We start from the raw sequence: 23,668 nt of genomic DNA on the forward strand, positions 1-23,668 counted from the left end.
AAGGTGCCGCCCTACAGTACCGCCCTACGGTGCCACCCTACTATGCCGTCCTTCGGTGACACCCTACGCCTACGGCGTCGCCCTACAATGCTACGCTATGGTTTTTTTTTTTTTTTTTTTTTGTACCGCCCTACCGTGCTGCCCTTTGGTGACGCCCTGCGGTGCCATCCTAGAGTGCTACGATACGATACCGTAGGGTGGCACCAAAGGGCGGCATCGTAGCGTACCACTATAGGGCGGCACCGTAGGCTGTCACCAAAGTGCGATACCGTAGTGTAGCACTATAGGCCGGCACCCTAGGAGGTCACCAAAGGACGGCACCGTAGGATGGCATCGTAGGGCGTCACCAAAGGGCGATACCAGTGGCTATCAATGGGGGATCAAAGGATATCAGTGGGCGTGTAGCTATCGATGGGGGCATAGCACTGTAGGGCGGCACCATAGGGCGTCACCAGAAGGCAGCAGAGTATGGCGGAACCGTAGGATGTCAGCAAAGGGCGGTCCCGTAGGACGTCACCAAAGGGAGGCATCTTAGTGGGGCACTGTAGGGCAGTACCGTATTGCGTCATCGAAGGGCGGCACCGTAAAGCGGCACCGTAAGGTGACACTGTAGGGCGTCACCAAAGGGCGGCACCGTAGGGTGTCACCAAAGGGCTGCACCTTAAGGCGTCACCAAAGGATGGCACTACAGACAGTCACCAGTTGGCGGCACCGTAGAGCGGCACCGCAACTGTAGGGCGGCACTGTAGGTCCGTGGCATTCATATTATTTGCTCGAGTTTTTGTGTGGCAAAATCCTGTTTCATGAATAGCAGCAAAAAACTATGAAATAAAGAAGGACATCTTCCTATATGACATAACAAAATAAATGTAATCCAAAAAAAGCAATAAAAGAGTATTTAAGCTTCCTCGGTAGCGGCAGCACTCTACTAAACTTACCGTTTCTACATTCTACACCACCACCACCACCATCATCATCAGTCGACAGCAGTGTTTACGCCACTCAGCTGTCTAGTGCGTGGGAGAGCACAGCCAGTGTGGGTGTGACCTTAACAGTGACAGCCTGGACCTGACACAGTGACACCTCAAGAACACAGGCACACTGGCTTGGCAAACGTAACGTTGTGCAGTGAGTGACAGTAAACCAGTGGCAGCGGCGACCGTCACTCACCACAGCTCGGGTACATTCCACGGGGCGTAACTTGCCACCCAATAGGTAAGCTTTGGCAGTACTACAACATCTCTTGGCTGCTGGGAAGAACGAATAGGATAATAGTGAGGTACCATGGAAATAACCTTGGCCTATTAACTCCCAGAGACTGGCTTTATTTCTCGGCGAAATATGACGCTTTTTCAAATCGTGAACCACACAATGAAGGAATCACCAGTGAAATTAATTAACCGTATGGATTTAAAGCTAACCAAGCCTATCCTCCATTATGAAATGGTAATGTTATTTCATTATTATCTTGATATTGAAATGATGCTAGGACTTTCATCCATAAAATTACTCCAGTGTTGATTGAGCTCCACTAGCTACCTGTAAAAACAAGAAAATGTATTTGCCTTTTGACACATTAAGCATTGGTTATGGGGCATCCACCATATCTGAGAGAATTATTACACAAAATACATTCAGGTAAAGCTATTAATACTCGTAGAGCCACAACAGAGAATGACTTTATGAACCAAGATTTTCTTACGTTGGATTGTGTGCCTTCAGTTCTGCCCCAAGATTACGCAATAAACTGTCACTTCTCATCAGAAGTACTAAAGGTTTAAGAAAGAATTAAGAACTTTTCTGTTCTCTGAGTGTTATGACATGGAAACCTTGACAATTAACGTAGCGTATACAGTATGATTACTATTGATATTACATAAATCAAGGTGTGCGGGCCCTGCAGAGTGCTTTGGCAGGAGTGGGACCTAATAAACAAGAAACAAGATGAAAATTGATTATAAGTTACATAGGTTTAGATTAATTGTTACTTTTTAGTGCCGTTCCCTTTATTGCGTGCATCATCTCTAAAAAAAAAAATCATATTTTGCACTGTTGTTTCAATAATCCCTTGAAAATGAATGAAGGAGTTGTCATGGAGGTTTACCAATATCTTTCTGTGGATGTGTGCTGGATCCTTTCATGCTAAGATGCATTTCATTCTCTTGTTATGTTAATTATGTATCATGTGTGAATATTTATACCTGCATATATGATATAACTGTATTTTTCATTCCCTTTACATATATAACTATTTTTTTTCCACACACACACACACACACACACACACACACACACACACACACACACACACACACACACACACACACATTATATATATATATATATATATATATATATATATATATATATATATATATATATATATATATATATATATATATATAGATATAACTATCTTTTTCCTCTACATGTATAACTATTTTTGTTTTCCTTTACATATATAATTATTTTTGTATACATTTTTAGAGCATCAGTTTTCTTTATCTCTCTCCCAATGTGCAGTAAGTCTGGGAAGCTGGTGGGTAAGTGAGGCTGTAGGGTGAGATAAGCAAATGCTACTAACACTCACTAAATCACACACTTAATGCTCTCTCTCTCTCTCTCTCTCTCTCTCTCTCTCTCTCTCTCTCTCTCTCTCTCTCTCTCTCTCTCTCTCTCTCTCTCTCTCTCTCTCTCTCTCTCTTTCTCTTTTCCTCCCCTTTTTTTATATCAATTCAAATTTACCTTTGAAGTTGGAAAGCAGCAGTTAAAATGCTTTCTGTGGAAGTGACTTAAGGCTTTCATCTTTATTTTTTTTTCTTTTTCTTTTTTTTTCAATGTGTTTGTTTAGGTTGGCCAGCAAAGTCGAGTCCTGTCCAGAGGCAAGAAGGTCTGGGTGGGCGTACATAACTGGTGCTCTAGGGAAGCTTGTCAGCACTTTGGTGATGGCTGCCTTAAGGAGTTTACTTTTAGTTCAGGAAGGTTGCAGGTCAGAAACAGCCACTAACACAGTACCTAACCCACCTGCACATTGAAGTATATGTATATTGTTTAGTATTCTGTCCATACATAGATACAGTCTTCACTTGTGCTGACATGTTGGGTATTCTGTTGATACATACTTTAATGATGTTCTCATTAATTTACTCTGACAATACAATTATGATTCATTTCCTAACATCATTGTACGGTTGCATAATTAACACTTAACTAACATCCATCCTGTAAAGACAACCATTTGAAGTGCCAACATAAACATTTTGAAGACTTATTTCATTAATTTTCTTTTATATAGTATTGATTTATTTTCACTATTTCTGCCATGCACATTTACTTTTTGCTACAATTTCAGACTCAATGGCGTCAGTGAGCCCAGAAGAAACTGTTGAAAATGACTCGATGCCCAAAAACATGTGAGTTTCCAATGAGCTTTTCAGTGGTGTTACTGCTTGAAGATGTTTTTAGAATGTAAGAACATGAGATAAGCTGCAAGAAGGAAGTAGACAGACTAAATGTTTTCCTCCATGTGGTAGGGAGACAGCCCAGCCACACACACTGCAGCTGGACCAGAAGCTTACTGCTATCATATTCCCTGCATATTATAAAAAAAACAATTAAAGGGAGCAGAGTGAGAAGACATGGATCCCTCTCCTCTGCATTTTAACCTCACAGTGAGACAAGATGTGATATTCTGTCTTATCCACATCCCTGGTGCACTGATACATAGATGCAGTCTAATGTGTGAAATTAAGCCATTCATCTATCTATCTATCCTCTGTTCATCTACTAAACAGAGTAATAGGTAGTTATCAGAAGGCTCCACCAATAAATATCAAACTGACCATAAAAGAGAACTATTTCCTCCTGTGCTGTATTTAGGTAGAACTAACATGAAAGCTACTCTTTACTCCATTGTTCGTTGGCTCCTCATCCCAGTATTCTTTCCAGGGCAGCAGAGAGCAAGCTATACATGGATGTGGGAGATGACAGTGTCTCACTAATATATCGAGATGAGTATAACATCCACCTTTTGGGAATGGAGAAGCTCCATCCCTTTGATGCTTGCAAATGGGGTAATGTTGTGAAGGTAATAATTATATTTTGAAAAGGACATATCCTTGCATCCTTTAAAGAGGATTGATTACATTCTGTGTGTGTGTGTGTGTGTGTGTGTGTTCATAGAACTACTATCTAATGTGTTTTGTAATTTCAGCATTTGAAGAAGAAACAATGGATAAAGGAATTGAAGGTGGTGAGTCCAAATGAAGCAACAGAAAGTGACCTGAGGTTGGTGCATTCAGCATCTTACTTACGTAGCCTCAAGGTTTGTATTTTGGGAAAGTCTGAGCCACAGCCAGTGTTTATTATTATTATTATTATTATTATTATTTATTATTATTATTATTATTATTTATTATTTATTTATTAAAATATATCATGAAAATACATCAATGAATACATCATGAAAAAAGCACCAAAGCTTTTGTATTTATGTGTTTGTTTTAACCCTAGACTAGAGAAGAACTTCTTGTTTCATCATGACTTGAATATTCTTGGACTTGAAAAACATGAATATTGAGAAGGACATTCAATATTATTCTGTCATTTCTTCTTTAAACAGCTTTCATTTTTGAGGGGTAGTCCACCACTACAATATATACAACAAAGTAAATATATTTTATTGCAGTGGAGCATAAATGTGGCAAAAATAACAGAGGTGGCACCAGCTGCCCTTGTGCCTAACATTTTCCTGCAAAAGAGAGTCTTGAAGCCATTCAGGTATGTGTGTGTGTGTGTGTGTGTGTGTGTGTGTGTGTGTGTGTGTGTGTGTGTGTATTTACCTAGTTGTATTTACCTAGTTGTATAGTACAGGGTCCGAGCCAAAGCTCAATTAGTCCTGTCTCCATACCCGAATGTGTGTGTGTGTGTGTGTGTGTGTGTGTGTGTGTGTGTGTGTGTGTGTATCAGATATCAGAATGAGCTAAGAAACTACAAAGTAAAATGAGACATATGTTGTCAGAATGCAGATAGCCTTTAGGAATGGAACAATCATTCAGTCTTGGCTTGCATTTCTACATGTGAAAGAGAGAGAGAGAGAGAGAGAGAGAGAGAGAGAGAGAGAGAGAGAGAGAGAGAGAGAGAGAGAGAGAGAGAGAGAGAGAGAGAGAGAGCAGGCAGGTAAGCAGTCTTGATCTCCTTACATCTCTTCCCATAAAGGTATCAGACAGGAGGCAGTGTGCTGGCTGGGAAGTTGGCCATGGAGCGTGGCTGGGCCATCAATATTGGAGGCGGCTTCCACCACTGTTGGGGCAATGAGGGTGGCGGGTTCTGTGCCTATGCAGACATTTCCCTCACCATCCACTTCGTTCTCAACAATTATCCCTCAGTGGAGCGTGTTATGATCATAGACCTTGATGCCCATCAGGTATGACTGTGAAGGATCTTGCGTGTCTAGTTCAGTCATCCAGGTATTTCCTATGTGGTGCCACTTGCCAGTAATAGACTACCCATTGTAAAAATTATGTAAATAATTTCTTAAGAAAAATACTAATTCATTACTATCCTATGACATGAGGACACAAAGTACTGCACTTCTTGTGTGCTGCCATGTAATCACAGGAGTAATGTTTACATGTGTTAGGAGTAAGTGTGCATACATACAAGTTTTTATTGTTCACTTTAGGGTAATGGCCATGAAAGAGACTTCATGGGTAGGAAGGACATCTACATTCTTGACATGTACAACAAGTATATTTACCCCAATGATTCATATGCCAAGAAAGCCATTCGCCGCAGGGTTGAACTTTTTGCCTACACCCAGGATGAAGAGTACCTAGAGAAAGTCAGCACGTGAGTTGGATCCTCATCTCTTCTTGTGGCTCAGAATATCATAGTAATATAAAATTAAAGACAGCACCAACACTGGTTCATTGATGATCTCCCTTCAAATCATGGTTAATCTATATTAATTGGTGTATTTATATACACATTATGCATGTAACCAGAGACTTTTGTCTTTGATGTATGTGAGGTAGCATCCAAGAGATTGCACATTAGAAAATAAAATTATTAAAAAATTAAATTAAAAGAATACAAACATTCCTTAGACATCTTACATTTTATGAAATATAAAAGTTTGCATAGTGAGAAATTTCTAGCATCTATGTCTTTTATCAGAAGTCCCTACATCCTTGGGAAAGCTCCATTATATGGTGTAATAATGTAGTTCATAATGCAGTGATGTTTTGGTTGCAGGCATGTTGAAGGTGCCCTCAACGAGTTCAGCCCACAAATGGTGATCTACAATGCAGGGACAGACATTATGGAGGGAGACAGTCTGGGTCTTCTCTCTGTCACAAAGCAGGTGTGCCTTTTGTGTTCTTGACCAGCAACACTGAGCACCACCTAAAACACATCACATGAATCATACAAGATTTCAGTCACAAACATTGCCAAGTAGTTTCACCACTTGCTTTTCTTCCTGCCAGGGTATCATTGAAAGGGATGAGATTGTATTCCGCAAAGTGACCCACAGACAAGTGCCCATCGTCATGCTCACCAGTGGAGGTTACCAGCGCTCCACAGCTGCTGTCATTGCTGACTCCATATGGAATCTCAGTAAAAAATCTCTTATTAATATGTGATCACTGCAAGGTGGCCTTCAGTCTTTTAAAAGAAGTATTGTCTGTGTGTGTGTGTGTGTGTGTGTGTGTGTGTGTGTGTGTGTGTGTGTGTGTGGAGTGAGTGAGTGAGTGAGAGATTCACCTCATTATTGCACCCATGACTCATTTTTACTATGTTGTTTTGAATGTACTCTCACACAGACATACAGGCCTCGTAAATCCCAGTGGATAATGCTTCCCCTTATGAATGAAGGCAGCCAGTTGAACTCTGTCTTGGTGTCATAACCTCAGTATTTAATGGGATATGTCTGTAATTAAACTTGTGTGCGTGTGCATGTGTGCTTGCATGCTCATGCAAGTTTGTATGCTTTTATGGCATTAATATTCATAGTGCAGTTATTTTCAAGAGGTTTTGGATCTTTTAAAATTATTTTTTTATGGTATTCACTCAGGAATTCATGGAGATGAATCAGCAGTGATCATTTAAGTTTTTTTATGAACCAGGACCTCATAGTAAAATCCAAACCTTTAGATTATGTACTGATTCATGGAAAGAAAGCACCTCTGTTACATCATTTTAAAAATTTGAATCTCATTGTTACATTGTTATAAGAAGTCTCTCTTAAATGCTCTTTTTTTCAGCACCATAAATAGCAAGGTATCTTTCCCCACAATTACAGTCTGTTCTCATTGACTCAAGGGATGGTCACGCTCCATCCCCCATCCCAGGGTGTGTACAGCTGGTCCTGGAAAAGACGGGAAGGCTCACCTGTCAAATTAGTGAACAGATTGTAGTGATAGAGTGATAGGCAACTGAGTTTTGTGTAAAATTATATATATATATATATATATATATATATATATATATATATATATATATATATATATATATATATATATATATATATACACACACACACACACAGTACATAACACACCTCACTCTGCCTAATTTTGTACCTGAGAGCTATATGATTTGTGATGTTAGTCCATTAGTAACAGATACAAACTCTTCAATATCACAGTAGTAATCCTGTACAAGCCTTATTATTTTGTAAGGTATTGAGAATAAGAGGTCTGTTTATTTTTTCTCATATGTAACAAAGAATGTTTTAGGTTGTAGTTTTTAATATTACTTCAGTGTTCTTTAATGATTTTATAATCTGTTTTATGGAATGATATATTTTTTTTATATGTGATAATGTATTAAGTAGAACATTGCTTAAGTCAAGAAAAGCAGGTGTTTCTTGACAACAGGTTTTAAGGTGTATGATTTATCCAAAGGTATAATATAGTATCATCTCCTATGTTAGGCATATCAGGGAATGAAGCACCTTGTGCTAATAGAGGAAAAAGATTATAACAAACAATAGTTCAACTGAACACATATAAGGAAATTTATGGAGGCAATGCCCTCTAGTTTGAGTTATTTTCCTTTTCCCTGAGTTCTGCAGTAAAGTCCCTCTCATCCGGCATTCGACTATCCAGCAGCTTCAAGTATCTGGCACATTTTTCTCCGAGACTTAAAATCAATAAAAAATCAATGTGTACTCATAAAATCGATTAAAATTCCCGCGCGGGGCATACTTTGTCCCCTTGCCACCAGAGCGCACTGCTTCGCGCCACCTGCGGCCCACTGCACTGTGTTTACTCAGTGACTCAGTCCCGCGTGTGCACTGTTTATCGCCTGACGCCTTCATCATGCCTAAAGTTGTAGAAAAGAGGAAGCGTGTTGTGCTTACACTTAAGCAGCTGATCAGATCAGCTGTTGATTAAGATCAGCTGATCTTTGTTATGGTAAGATGCGTGAGTGTAGTGTGGTGATTGTGGACATAATTTCACTTCTATTCAAGTATCCGGCAATATTCAAGTATCCGGCATGTCGGCGGTCCCGTTGATGCCAGATAAGAGGGATTTTACTGTACTTACATTACTACTATCAGACATTTTCTTTATTAATGAAGTACTATCTGTTACTTTCTATTTTATTGATGGCCACCATGTTTTTAGCATCAGGTGAAGGCTGACAATAACAAAAAACCCCAGCTATTAATTTTTAATTTTTTTTTTTATTTAGGTACATTGAACTTACATTCAGTGATAAATTTTGTGAATTAAATAATGAAGAAAATCACGAATGGTTTGACCACTGAAAAAAATGGTCATATTTTTAGTTTTATGTTTGAAGGCAGCATTTATTATAAATAATTGTGATATTATTTTATTTGGCAGAGCTTAACTAAATGAATTATGGAAATGAAGGGCAGTTTAGTGCAGTCAGTATATTTATAAGTACTGTATGTGATCATGAAATTCATGTGTCACCATACATCTTGTAAGATCACAAGGAGTATCAAGTTTTGTATTGTGATTAATTCTTAAGGCCTTTAAAAGTATATGTGCAATTTTTCATTGTTGCATCCATGCCAAAATTCTCACACATATTCACATCTTGATGACCCACATGCTTGTCATTCCCATTGTATGTATTTGTGATTGTTGTGCTGCATTCCATCTCCATGTCTTGTGTCTGATCCATACAAGGCTGTATTGCAGAAGCACGGCACATGGCTAAATCAAACTTAAGCTACACACATTAGCAAGGGGCCTGTTAATTCATTCTTTGTGCTATTTTTTTTTCATTCTTTTTAAGATGAATATTCAGTAGATATGTTTGAAGAATTTGAACTTATTTTCTTTTGGTTGTGGAAATATCTAGCTAATGCTCATAACTTTGCCTCATCACTGTACAAAAGTAAACTAGCTAAGGATAGGGTAGAGTAACTGAGTTGTGGTGCTGTAGATCTAGTGGCTCCTGCGTAGAATTTCAGGGTACACATAAATTTTAGGATTTACATTATGGAACGTGTGATAATTATATTGAATTATTTCCTTGTGTATTTCTTTTTAAATTCAAGTGTATAGCATTAGCCTTTTTTAAGTGAGATTTTCCAAAAGTACAATTGAAAGTGTAATTTACCATAAGCATAGTGGAAGATATATTCATCATTAATTTTCATTAGATAACATAGTACTGTATGATTTACAGAAATATGTGATATTTGAGAATGCATATTTTTAAAAATTTAATTGCTTTCTCATAAGTTGTGACTGAATGAAATCCTGTGTTGACTCTTCCTTCTTGTAGGCTATAATATCAGCACATTGGAAAGCTGCTACTTGTATACTAGGGTTACAGAGTACACATGCATACAGAAGGGTAGCTACTGTGTAGGAGTCATGAAGACAGATATGCCATATGTTGTGTAGTTGAGAAAGTAGCACTACTATGGCAAAATTTGAGTTTTATATGTGTATGTACAGTAATAGTAGTTTGTTAGGTATGTATTAATTTACAAATGAGAGTACATATTATGTTCTGCAAAAGCAAGATTCTTTTGAAAGGTGAAATATCTTTACTGTTGCTTTTGTGTATATCATTATCAGTCTTCTTCATTACAGGCAATTACTGCATGTTATGAGAACAGAGAGGTGTACTATAAGTTAGAGTTCTACTTTAACTTATGTTCATCTGTTTATCCATATCTGATAGCCTGTTTCCAAACTCCCTTATGGGAATAGTTGTGATAGAAGTCTATTCATTCCTGTCTTTGCTTGCTGTAATCATCCTATTCTTTTTTCTAACATACTTCAGTTCTTTGTCTTCCCATTTCACTTGGGGTCACCCTGTTGTACCCGTCACCTTTACCATACACCTATTCATGTCACCCGGCACTCCTAAATAGCTGTGTTTGTTTTCCTCATCCTCTCCACATTTAATTTCTTCAGCTTATTTGACATATCAAACCTGATGTAAACACTTTTCTCACCATGCTTTCACAGCACAGGCACTTCTCAAGTAACTCATTTCAACTGCTTGGATCCTTGACTTTTGCCTTTCATTCAACCCTCATCTAGTTTGCATATGTGATTGTTTGTACAATTGTTCAATTATATATGAACTGCATTCTTACCAAAATATAATTATTTTAGATACAAGCTGGAAATATTCAGGTTTTGAAGATCCTTAGTTGGAAAACAATATGTGAAGCTCATGAAAGGTTATTTTGTAGTGCCTATGGTTCATGAACACAATTGACAGCACATTATGTAGTGCTGGAAGTCTATTTTATCACACACACACACACACACACACACACCTAATAGTGAAACAGATCTACATATGAATAGTGCCTCCAAAGCCTCAATTTAGGTATGTAGAATGAAGAAAAATCAAACAAAGGCCTGATTTAGCATTAGAATCTCATGTGTTGCAGTTGTAGACAACTCACCTCATTGTTCCAGGAAATGTTACAACTACATGACATCTCCAGTCTTTAAAAATAAAATTTATAATATACATAGCTTGTTATCTACGTAAATATTTCTATGAAGAATGTGTCAAACAAAGTTATTGAATCTAGTCAAAATGAGTATTGCACGTACAACTGTTTTGTTTTTATTTCATTGGTTAGTTGTTCAAGTATTGATTTTTTTTCTGTGTTTTAGGACAAAGTCTGAGGACAAAGTCCGAAATTATAGTAAAGGTTTCATTAGGGATGTTTAGTGTTCTTTCAATATTCTATTAATTTATGAGAAGTACATCTAGAAATGAGTCTAAATGTTTACACAAGATGTTTCTAGTTTTGCTGAAGTATATTTGTAATGCTTTGAAATCTACAAGAAGTAGCAGAACTGGATGCACTACAGTGTGTTTAAACTGAAATACTTACATTAAGGCTCATGCAGCTATAAATTCAGCCTTTCACAATTTAGTATGTTTCTCAAATTACTACACTACTGTAGACTGTAGAGTAGGAATTCCTGTTTATTGTCAGATATGAGAAGAAATATCAAGAAAGCTGTAAGATCATATCCTTTATGTGCACTCTAGTTCCTCCATACTGAGCTAGGCATTAGTTGCTGCTATAGTACTCTTATTAATGTGAACTTGACTTCACCTCTACACCATACCAACTGTGTTTTGTGTATATCTCAAAGGTTGAAATATACATTAGTGTACTTTAATAGCTTGTTAACTCAAGGGGTGTCTGTGAGTAAAGTTTATAGTGATGATCTTGGAGAAATTTTTAACTATTATATCCAAGACTAGATATAGCCAGAGTAAGATACATGCTACAAATATGGTACACTGTTGCATTTGGTCTCTTATAAGTAATGATAAAGACTGGCTGTGCAGCAATGACCACTCATGTGGCAGAAGTTAGGAAATTCCTTTCTCCAAGATGTTTACAGTTGGCACTTTGCTAAAGACCCATTAATACCTGGAGACTTTTTTGTTTTTGTGAATAAATTAACTTTTTTCCTTTCCTCTGTAAATCAGTTTTATCCCCAAGTCAAGTCCATGGATATTACTTGAATAGTTAGGAGTAATTCCCCTCAGTCTCCTCTCAGGAAGGTAACCCTTTAATGTTCACATGTTTTTAGAGTTTTAGAGCCTTTAGATTATTAAGATTTTATGATGCTGCTTCATAGCTCACTGTTTTCTTCATCTTATTGGTATTGTTTGTAATATAATATAATGGATAGGTAATGAAAAAGAAGCAGACTACTTAACATAGTAATACTTATTCCATTGCATTATAAACATTATTATGAAAACATTAATTCTCAGGCTCTTATTTGTCAGTAGAGATGTTTGTAGAGTGAAGATGTGTAGTCAGGTATTGTTTGGCCCACTCAGTGTTCTATAAAGCACATGATTTTATCCTTCAAAAAGATCTTGAAATTTATGAAAACTTTTCCATTGTGCCAAATAGTTAAACTGAGGTGGAAATATAAGACTTCCAGATAATGAGATACTCTTGGTATATTTTGGAATACTGTAAATACTCTTAGCTGCAGTTAGTAACTTCACATTCTCTGTTCCTAGAGTACTTGTTCAAAAAGTCAGATGCCTCTCTTGCAAGTGAACACATTCTCTACTGCATGACCTGATAGTGAGTTGTTTTTAGACATGCATTTTTGTTTTTCTCAATTTGAATGTGCATGATAGGATAAACAATTAGGTAATACTGTTACAAACTGGTGCACAAGTATCAAAGAACACATATAAATTCTATTTATTTTATTCAAAATTCAAAAGGCAAATTTTTAAAACCAAATTTCATAATTTTCTTATCCCAGATTCAATGAATCATTGTTATTATCTATCATAGTTTATACAAATGTGTGAAACACATTTACAGAGGCAAGTGAATTTTACATTCAATTTAGTCTATACACTTGTAAAGAAATATGTCTAAATTAAGTATGTAATCTTACAAATTAGCTACAGTTCAATAGGAAACATGTTATGCTAGTCTGTGTTAATGTTTATCTTCAGCTACATTTCCTTCAAGGCATGAAAAAAGAGAACTAAAACTTTTAAATAAATATTTACTCGACTGTATTTCATGCTTTATAGTTTATATTCTTGTATTTGGAATGTGATCTGTAGTATCAACGGAAAATTGTTCAGAATCAGAACATTCATCATCTGATGAAGAGCTCTCTGAATTGTAGGATGAGTCAGATTATTACCTTCTGGGTCTTTGTTTTTCTTCTTGAAAGATTAAGCAGAACACCCAGAAAATGCTTTTTAACACCTCAAAATGAAACTACATTATGACGAAGCTATGTAAGTTTACTTTCTGAGGAAAACTTTTACAAAGAAAAAAAATCAAATAAAGAAAATCAAAAGTAGAGGTTAGGTTAGCCTCAAAGACTGAAACATTAATTTTCACACCAAATTCTGGCATTTCTACGCTTCGCTATGTCTTCTCAGGTGAACACCAAGGAAGCTAGACTGCATCTTCCTCGAAAGACTCTCCTTCTCCATTGTCATTTCTCTTGTACTAGTGGATGGGATATGTATGAGTTTATCTCTTGTATTTTCTTTCCTTTCTCCCATCTTCTGCATCTCCACTGTATTGCTCTTCCATTTGGCCACCCCCTCAACTTTTGATTGAATCCCATGATGTAAAATTTTGTTCAGTCTACATTGCATTGTCTTCCCAGATTTAATGGAATTAATAGATTATTTGAAAAATAATTATGTGACCGCATTTGAAGCCAAATGATAGTGTTGGGGATGTTTTATTTGTTTCAATGATCAAGTGTTAAATTTATATAATACTTTTGCTAGTTGTATGTGAAATTCTCTCTCTCTCTCTCTCTCTCTCTCTCTCTCTCTCTCTCTTTCTATGAGATGGCAGTCTTCATTGTATTGTGACTGTTTATATTGCACTGTCAATGCTAATGGATTGTAATGCTGTGTATAATAAATGTCACTTTTGTACAGAGAAGAGTTATTTTTTTATTTACAGTTGTAAAGCAGAGGATTAATACTTAGGTAATACGGTGACAGGCAGGTAGAATTAATACAATATCAGGTATTGTTAACTCTCTCTCTCTCTCTCTCTCTCTCTCTCTCTCTCTCTCTCTCTCTCTCTCTCTCTCACTCTCTCTTGTTTATTTTTCTTTTAATCAACTGAAAAAAAGGACCCAAGGTCCTTCCATGTGTCAGTCTGGCAAAATGATGCTTTTACAGAAAGTGATTTGCATTTATTAGAGAAAACTTAAGCTTTTTGAAGATTACCAGAAATATAAATGAAGAAAAGTAGATAAACAAGTGAATAAATCCTCTGTGTGTGTTCTTCATTAGCACCTGTACTACCTTGCCACCTGACAACGGGGTGCCCTGGTACCTCTCCTCGTTAGTCCTTTAATAACTACCTCTGAGGTGTATCCATTGCTTTCTTATAATATACTCCATCCCTCAGAGATACTTGTGTTTTTCTTCTAATACGATATAAATATAACTGGTTAAGACAATACTTCACATAATGCAAGCCCAATTCTGCTAGTGTCTGGGGAAGGTCTGTGTCTGTCTATCTGTAAGTGTGCTTTATGAGACTTTGTGATAATTTTTCTTTCCATCTCTTCTTTCCTTGTTGCTGTATGGAGATTTGATACTTAAATATCACTATTCTCTTCCTCCACTTCTTTCCTTGTTCCTTTCATTCTGGAGGAAGAGAAAGCAGAATGAGGGAAAGATGAGGCAGCGAGGGTAAGCTTTGAGAGAGGCTGTGATAAGGAGGGAGAGGGAGGAAGAAGAAGGGAACATGGGAAAGAAATTATATATGCAAAGAGTTGCGAAGTAGAGTAAGAGAAGATAGGTACTAATGTGAGAAAGAAGAGAGAGGAAGATGTGAAGGAGGGAAGTTAAGCCGTTTTTAGGCATCATGAAAGCAACTCCGCCTCTGCGATAACCATTCGCATAGAAAGAAAAAAAAAAAAAAAAATTGAGAAAATTTTTTTTATCTAAGGTTAGAGATGATTACATTATAAAATGCAGAAGATGAATACTCATATAAAATCTATATATCAATCAAAAAGTGTTTTCTGTAATTTTTTTTTCAAAAATTGAAAAATTATTTATTTTTTTTACCGTACTCCAAAGAACTAAAACAACTATTTTGCATATGTATAACGGTTCATTTTAAGTAAACAACATTTCAGAATTATTATATAAAAATTCTTTAAATTCTATTTTTTTTTTCAAAATTTTCAACGCAGGTCCGGACTAGTAAAAAAAATTGAAATTTTTTTTTAGAGATGATTACATTATGAAATGAAAAAAATAAATAAATATTCATATAAAAAGTGTTTTCTACGTATCTTACTTTTTTCAGAGATTGAAAAATATTTTTTTTACCATACTCCAAAGAATTCAAATGACTATTTTTAATTATTTATAATGGTTCTTTTTAAGGAAGCAACATATCACAATTGTTATATAAAAATTCTTTAAATTCAATTTTTAAAACAAATTTTCAATGCAAGTCCAGATCTGTGAAAAAAAATTTTCCGATACAATTTTTTTTTATCTAAGCTTACAGATGATTACATTATGAAATGCAGAAGAATAATATTCATATATATATATATATATATATATATATATATATATATATATATATATATATATATATATATATATATATATATATTCATATATAATATTCATATATCAAGACTGCACCACTGGTGATCTTCTAGCTTCCCTTACTGAATCTTGGTCATCCTCTTTTAGAGATTTTGGTAAAACTTTTGCTATTGCCTTGGACATATCAAAAGCTTTTGATAGAGTCTGGCACAAAGCCTTAATTTCCAAACTACCCTCCTATGGCTTGTATCCTTCTCTCTGTAACTTCATCTCAAGTTTCTTTTCTGACTGTTCTATTGCTGCTGTGGTAGACGGTCACTGTTCTTCTCCTAAATCTATTAACAGTGGCGTTCCTCAGGATTCTGTCCTGTCACCCATTCTCTTCTTATTATTCATTAATGATCTTCTAAACTAAACTTCTTGTCCTATCTACTCCTACGGTGATGATACTACCCTGCACTTTTCCACGCCTTTTCATAGACGTCCAACCCTTCAGGAAGTAAACATTTCACGCAGGGAAGCCACAGAATGCCTGACTTCTGATCTTTCTAAAATTTCTGATTGGGCAGAGCAAACTTGGTATTGTCTAATGCCTCAAAAACTCAATTCCTCCATCTATCAATTCAACACAACCTTCCAGACAACTATCCCCTCTTCTTCAATGACACTCAACTGTCCCCCTCTTCTACACTAAACATGCTCGGTCTGTCCTTTACTTATAATCTGTACTGGAAACTTCACATCTCATCTCTAGCTAAAACAGCTTCTATGAAGATAGGTGTTCTGAGATGTCTCCACCAGTTTTTCTCAGCCAACCCCCCCCCAGCTGCTAACTCTATACAAGGGCCTCATCCATCCATGTATGGAGTATGCTTCACATGTCTGGAGGGGTTGCACTCATTCTGCTCTTCTAGACAGGGTGGAATCAAAAGCTTTTCATCTCATCAACTCCTCTCCTCTAAGTGACCGTCTTCAGCCTCTCTCTCATTGCCACAATGTTGCATCTCTAGCTGTCTTCTACTGATATTTTCATGCTAACTGCTCTTCTGATCTTACTAAATGCATGCCTCCCCTTCTCCTGCAGCCTTGCTGCACAAGACTCTTCTTTCCCTCAGCCCTTTTTTGTCCACCTCTCTAATGCATGAGTTAACCAGTATTCTCAATCATTCATCCCTTTCTTTCGTAAACTCTAGAACTCCCTGCAGCAGGCCACACAGGCCACGACGCATTCCCAAATGCATCACTGGGAGATATTCCTTTCATCAGAAATTGATATAGCAATAAGAGATAATTTTTAATTTCTAAAATTAAAATTGATGAACAATCTTTTTTATTACTCGAATGAATAAGAAAAGAAATTTTCTGTAAAAAAAAAAAAAAAAAAAAAAAAAAAAAAATATATATATATATATATATATATATATATATATATATATATATATATATATATATATATATATATATATATATATATTGTTGTGCCCACCCCTCACTCCGGGTGGGCATGTTATCCACATGGGCACAGGTCGAGAAACTAGAGCAGCTGGGCCTCAAATAAGTCACATTCCGAACGCTGGGACAAGAAACACACACACACACACACAGGAGGCCAGGGCACAAGGGAAAACACGGGCACTATTTCCTAGGTTTATTGACAAATCCTCCGCGAGTACACTGCTTTACAAGTTCACAGGGACACCACAAGTCTCTCAGGGCACGACAGGCACTCAACAGGCAGGGAAACACTTCCAAAGCAGGCAGGCACACACTGGCTTCCTCTCAGGACACGCATCTCCGCTCGTTCTCTGTCCCTGCCTCTCCCAGTGTTGCCACCTCCACAGTGCTGCCACCCGCACCCATACCCCTGGTGTAACAATATATATATATATATATATATATATATATATATATATATATATATATATATATATATATATATATATATATATATATATATATATTATTTTAGTTCCTAAGAGTTATATTTGGTTCATGTCATTTTATTTTGGGTTAGTCCATAGTTGGGCGTAGTTTTTTTTTTTTTTTTTTTTTTTTTTTACAAGAGTTCCTGTTCCAAAGGCTTGGCTCTGGAGCGATCCCTTCACCTGTAGCATCAAGATCAGGATCAGTTAACCATGGCAGAACTAGAGGGAAATGAGCTATGGATAGCCCTTCCCTGACATGAAGGACCCCACCCCCTTTCCTTCAGGCTCAGGAGCACCTCTGTTATTCCCATGGTGGGCACCTTCACCAAGATCCTGCTAAGTAAGTGAATCCAAGAAACGGTCGGTTGGGTTCACTTCACCGTCTCCTATGATTGAAAACTTTTAGAAAAATTAATTGTTGTGTGTGATTACTGGACCTATACTCCTAACGTTGGAGATGGGAGGGCAAGTTCTGGAAGGTTGTGTTGTTTGAATGGCTCTGCTTGACTCCTGCTTCGGTAAACTTTCGGAAAGCGGCATCTTCACAGATTCCGTATTCGATGGCTCATAAGACGCACCATTTCTCCAGAAAAAAAAAATAAATAAAAATAAAAAAACAATCTCAGGAAATGAGCCTGCATCCTATGAGGCCAAGGTTCAGCATTGAGGCAGTGATTGGTGGTAAGTCTTTGGCAACAGAGCCTCTAAAATCAAATCCCAGACATCTTCGCACATGTAAACAAAGTGATGATTAGTACTACACCACAAAACAACTCTTTCTTTCAAGGTAACAATATATAATAGTTCATACTTACCGGTAATTCACATAGAATGACACCAGTCAGGAAGAATTTGCGTAAGTGAGCATGCACCACGCATTGCATGTACCAAAACAAACACGCGGTCAGTTACGCGCCGAACCCGGTGACACGGGCAAGCTTCACTGCGTTCTTTAAATAATGTGATGCCGTTACTCCTTAAGGTAAGACACACACTCATACAATTAAAATTGCACCTGTCTTTTAACATTCTTATGAACAAACTTTGTTACCTCTGTAGTCTCATAGTCACTGCCGACGCCATATGCCAGGTACATGTTTACATCTCACAACAGGATTGGTACGTAGGCTACTAGCAAATATTAAAGTTTTTAAATGCAAAATACTGTGATCTAATAATGATCTAAATGTATGTGAGAGTCTTCAAATATCAGGTGAAATCCTTCATTTCATATTCAGAGCTTAAATCCGCTCATTTATCTTTTTTTTTTTTTTTCTCTCTCCATTTCAGTGTCTGCCAAAACTGGGCATGTCTTATGAGCCCATGAGTCCTATGAGCCATCAAATAGGGAAATTTGTTGTGGTAGTTTTTGATGTCCACTGAATTAATATGGTAATTGTTCCTCGGCAGAATCACGTATATTTATCGAAACGATAAGCTTACTCCCTGAAAGTCCAAACTATTGTATGTTAAACTAAATTAATGTGTTCTTTATTATCATCAGTTCAGGTCTACTTGTGCGCATTAAATTTGCCTCCTTCCAATTCAAAAAGCTTAAGGTTTCACAGCAGTCTTCAAGCTTGTCCATTGACTCAGATAAATTCTCTGACCAAATGGAATCTTAACTAATCCCAGCTACACACAAAAGACTGCAATAGCTTCATGCCATCTATTAGATACTTTCATTTTAGTTTATTCAGATGCCATTGCACAACATGCCAAGTCACATGGTAGAAAAACAGGTTTTGTATGGGGAAAGCATATACATTATGAACTGTGAACAGTAAGACTGCCACGGACCGGTACTTTCACTCCAGATTTTGTTTGTGTATTCCCATCTCATTTTGAAATGGTGTGACATTTACTTTATTCTTTCTGAAACCATTGTTTAGTAATATAAAACTGTTTTATTTGGATAATCTGTGGATAATCAGGTCGTAAATAATAAATACATTTATTTATTACATGTTTCAAAGCAATATGGAAATACTAAACCAGCAAGGGAATGAGAGCATCAGTCAGTGGCACTGTTGCCATATTTTGTACCTTTAGGTAGTGAGGTTACTGTGATTGATTTGGTGAACATCATCCCTGCTTAGAGTCATTCCCAAGAATTGTGTTAATCTCTTGGTGGCTTGTCAGTGAGGGGCACTTCAAAAACTAAATTAGCCAAATATTTAACCTCTTGATGCTCCCTCTAGACTGACCAAGTCACACTAGGTTCTGTATGTCAATATTTGTGTAAAAGTATGAACTAAAAAAAAAAAAAAAAAAAAAAAATTATACATTTTACACAAATTGACACTACTAATGAAACTTAATAAGAAGCTTTTCTCAGATAGGTAGCTGTGCCTGAGATTGGTACAGTCCAACATTTCAAAATGGGGTAATGTGAGTTGAACTGCCGTATTGCTTCATAAAACACAGAGGGAACCTGCTCAAGTTTCTCTCTCTCTCTCTCTCTCTCTCTCTCTCTCTCTCTCTCTCTCTCTCTCTCTCTCTCTCTCTCTCTCTCTCTCTCTCTCTCTCTCTCTCTCTCTCTCTCATGCACACATTTTATATTATAGTAGTACTTGACCCATTCATATTTCTATAGGTTTTTCATTTGGCAGCTCATAGTCACATTTACCAACCCTGTTGTGATAACTGGATTTGTTAATTTTGGAATTAATGAAATCCCACCCTCTGTAATAGTAGTATTTTGAATGTGTCTGCTTGAAGAAAGAACATGAATACAATGACATGAAAAATGTTATTGCTTCCACTACTTCCACGTGTGATATAGTAGTGTATAGTACATATTTTACTATGCAAGTAAGTATATGCAAGTAAGCATATGATCCTTTGTTACATTTTCTTGACATCCATCGGGTTTGTACAACAACGTCAATGGCCATAATGTGGAGTGCTTGCAAGAGATGGTGAAGAAGAGGCCAAAGGTTACACTGCTGATCACTGTCTCCAACCATTACTCCTGCACTGATGACCCTGCACTCTAGGGTAAGGCATAAGAAGAGCATGTTCAGGAAGACCTGGAAGGATGATGTTTAGGAGGGAAAGAGTATGGAGATGTCTCTCTTCTGAAGTTGTTTAAAGGTCAAGAGATCTGGGGAGTTGAGAAAGAAATAGATATGATTGTGCTACAAGTAAGATATATATATATATATATATATATATATATATATATATATATATATATATATATATATATATATATATATATATATATATATATATATATATATATATATATATATATATATATATATATATATATATATATAAAGATTGTATAGAAAAAGGTGAAAAGGTAATGGGAATATTTAAGAGAGAAGGAGAACATGGCAGTATCTTGTTAGGTTGCTAAAATGTCAAGTAGATGTATGGAGCTAAGAAAAAGATAAAAATGAATGTAGAGAATGATGTAAATACATAAGCAGAAAAGAAGAGTTTAGGTGTTTGTGAAGAGGTGGATGCAGGAGTGGCATTAAAAAAACCCACCCCATTAAAAAAAAAAAAAAACTCAAAATGACCCCAACAAAAAAAAAAAAAAAAAATAAATAAATAAAAAAACAGCCTAAGTTGGATTTTTGGGTTTTAATAAAAATATTTTACATATCAAAATTTATTTCTATATCATAATGATAAATAAGGTTTATATATTCACATATACATAAAAAGTGTACAAGCAGTCAAGCCTGATGATCTGTTCATTTCCTGTAGAGTACAAGTTGACACAGGCTTTGTCCAGCCAGACCAACCTGTATCTGCATGACCTAAGTAAGTGTATGTTTTTCATTAATAGAAAGTGTCAAAATCTTTCAAGATCAAACTCTTATCATGACTTCTGGCACCCAGCCAAGAACATCTCCAACTATTCCCTCTTCTTCATTTACACTCAGCAGTTCCCTGCTTCTACACTGAACATCCTCGGTCTGTCCTTTACTTATAATCTAAACTGGAAACTTCACATTTCATCTCTAGCTAAAACAACTTGTATGAAGTTAGGTGTTTTGAGTTGTCTCTGCCAGTTTTTTTTGTCCCCCAAGCTGCTAACTCTGTACAGTTCATATATGGAGTGTGCTTCACATGTATGGTGGGGTTCCACTCATACCGCTCTTTTAGACAGGGTGGAATAAAAAGCTTTTTGTCTTATCAACTCCCCTCCTTTAATTGACTGTCTTTGGCTTCTCTCATCACTGCAGTGTTGCATCTCTTGTTATCTTCTGCCACTGTTTTCATGCCAACTGCTCTTCCGATCTTGCTAACTGCATGCCTCCCCTCCTAATGTGGCCTTGCTGCACACAACTTTCTTCTTTCTCTCATCCCTATTCTGTCCACCTCTCTAATGCAAGAGTTAACCAGTATTCTCAATTATTCATCCCTTTATTTCTGGTAAACTCTGGAACTCCCTGCCTGCTTCTGTATTTCCACTTCCTGTGACTTGAACTCTTTCAAGAGGAAGGTTTCAAGACACTTGTCTTGTAATTTCTGACTACCACTTTTGACTCTTTTCAGGGGCTGGCACCTCAGTGGGCCTTTTTGTTGCTCTTGCCTGGTGCCCTTCCTACATGAAAAAAAAAGAAGCTTCAAGCTTTTGTTTTACTTTTTAATTACATATTTAAGCTGATTTACATATAAATATGAGGAATAAAAATAATATAAAAATAAAAATAACCCCCAATTTTTTTTTTTTTTAAGCCCAGGTTTTTTCCAACCCTGGGTGGATGTGAGGAAGTGTGTCTGAGGTGAGGTTGGCCTAGAGTTGTTATGTGTGTGATATGATACAGTCCATTTTTTAAGACACAGATTGGAAATGAGCAAGATCTGATGTTACAGAAAGGTCAGACTAATTTGGCAGCTAGGCTGGGATCAGAGTGTGGGTACTGTGCTGCCTCTTTTGCTAAAACTACTGCAAGTAAGTTCTGTGATACATCTAAAAAGGCACTAAGACAGTATTTCTCAACCTGGGGGAAATTTTAGAATTCCAGTGGGGAAATCTATTGAGGAAAATAAAAATGACCAGATACTGGCCAACAGAAAAAAAAGCTCATATAATGTGGCAGTTGACTTTTCTTCAAGTACTATATACAAATACAAATCAAAATTTCTGCTTCGATTGCCTTTGGTAGTGACTATGTACAATAATTTTGGTCGAAATTCCATAATTTTGTGGTCACTTTACAAAGGGGGAAATACAAACAGGTGAACTGGTTGAAGGGGGAGAAACAGAAAAAAAGGTTGGAAACTGCTACATTAGAAATAAGATAGAGAAATAATAAATACAATTTTCACATAAATATAATATCCCACAAAAAGTGAAGTCATTATACATGTATATCTGTACATCAATAAAAAAAACGTGGCATAAATGCAGATTTATACAATGTTTCCAAGAAGGTGTTATTCTCATTAACTATTATGGCTGTTTTAATTTAGGCTGCTTTGTTATGTATAACTATGTTTAGAAGGTAATTCGAAGAATACAAGTGGGAAGTGTGTGGTTTTTTTTTTTATGTAGGAAGGACACTGGCCAAGGGCAACAAAAATCTAATAAAAAAAATGCCCGCTGAAATGCCAGTCCCATAAAAGGGTGAAAGCAGTGGTCAAAAATTGATGAATAAGTGTCTTGAAACCTCCCTCTTGAAGGAATTCAAGTCATAGAAAGGTGGAAATACAGAAACAGGCAGGGACTTCCAGAGTTTACCAGAGAAAGGGATGAATGATTGAGAATACTGGTTAACTCTTGTGTTAGAGAGGTGGACAGAATAGGGGTGAGAGAAAGAAGAAAGTCTTGTGCAGCGAGGCCGTGGGAGGAGGGGAGGCATGCAGTTAACAAGATCAGAAGAGCAGTTAGCATGAAAATAGCAGTAGAAGACAGCTAGAGATGCAACATTGTGGCAATGAGAGAGAGGCTGAAGACAGTCAGTTAGAGGAGAGGAGTTGATGAGACGAAAAGCTTTTGATTCCACCCTGTCTAGAAGAGCAGTATGAGTGGAACCCCCCCAGACATGTGAAGCATACTCCATACATGGACGGATAAGGCCCTTGTACAGAGCAGCTGGGGGGGTGAGAAAAACTGGCGGAGACATCTCAGAACACCTAACTTCATAGAAGCTGTTTTAGCTAGAGATGAGATGTGAAGTTTCCAGTTCAGATTATAAGTAAAG

At 36.7% G+C, this 23,668-nt stretch overlaps 2 protein-coding genes across 17 annotated transcripts in view; both read left to right on the forward strand.

The window, feature by feature from the left end:
• The first annotated feature begins 140 nt into the window (after positions 1–140).
• Positions 141–13,930, forward strand: LOC135104310 (histone deacetylase 11-like). Of its 3 annotated transcripts, XM_064011569.1 has the most exons (11): positions 141–749; positions 981–1,215; positions 2,852–2,989; positions 3,353–3,413; positions 3,949–4,087; positions 4,214–4,324; positions 4,688–4,779; positions 5,218–5,425; positions 5,684–5,850; positions 6,256–6,364; positions 6,489–13,930. In XM_064011569.1, exons 4-11 carry the CDS (start codon positions 3,358–3,360, stop codon positions 6,642–6,644), a joined length of 1,038 nt encoding a protein of 345 aa, XP_063867639.1. In that variant the 5' UTR covers positions 141–749; positions 981–1,215; positions 2,852–2,989; positions 3,353–3,357; the 3' UTR covers positions 6,645–13,930. The 3 variants fall into 3 exon arrangements, with proteins under 3 accessions (XP_063867639.1, XP_063867638.1, XP_063867640.1); XM_064011568.1 differs by lacking the exon at positions 141–749 and having other exon boundaries at positions 936–1,215; XM_064011570.1 differs by lacking the exons at positions 141–749; positions 2,852–2,989 and having other exon boundaries at positions 936–1,215.
• A 3,682-nt stretch (positions 13,931–17,612) lies between these two features.
• The window catches only part of LOC135104317 (uncharacterized), a 122,640-nt gene continuing 116,584 nt past the window's right edge, over positions 17,613–23,668 (forward strand). For 3 of the 14 annotated variants that reach the window (XR_010270379.1, XR_010270383.1, XM_064011577.1), the window contains exon 1: positions 17,613–17,838. Coding sequence is in view for 2 of the 14 variants with exons in the window: in XM_064011577.1 (XP_063867647.1) it covers positions 17,808–17,838 (31 nt within the window). In the remaining 12 variants the exon portion in view is untranslated. The other 11 variants (XR_010270388.1, XM_064011576.1, XR_010270386.1 and 8 more) reach the window with 10 other exon arrangements.

The sequence above is a fragment of the Scylla paramamosain genome, chromosome 10 (assembly GCF_035594125.1).
Source record: "Scylla paramamosain isolate STU-SP2022 chromosome 10, ASM3559412v1, whole genome shotgun sequence".
Lineage (NCBI taxonomy): Eukaryota > Metazoa > Arthropoda > Malacostraca > Decapoda > Portunidae > Scylla > Scylla paramamosain.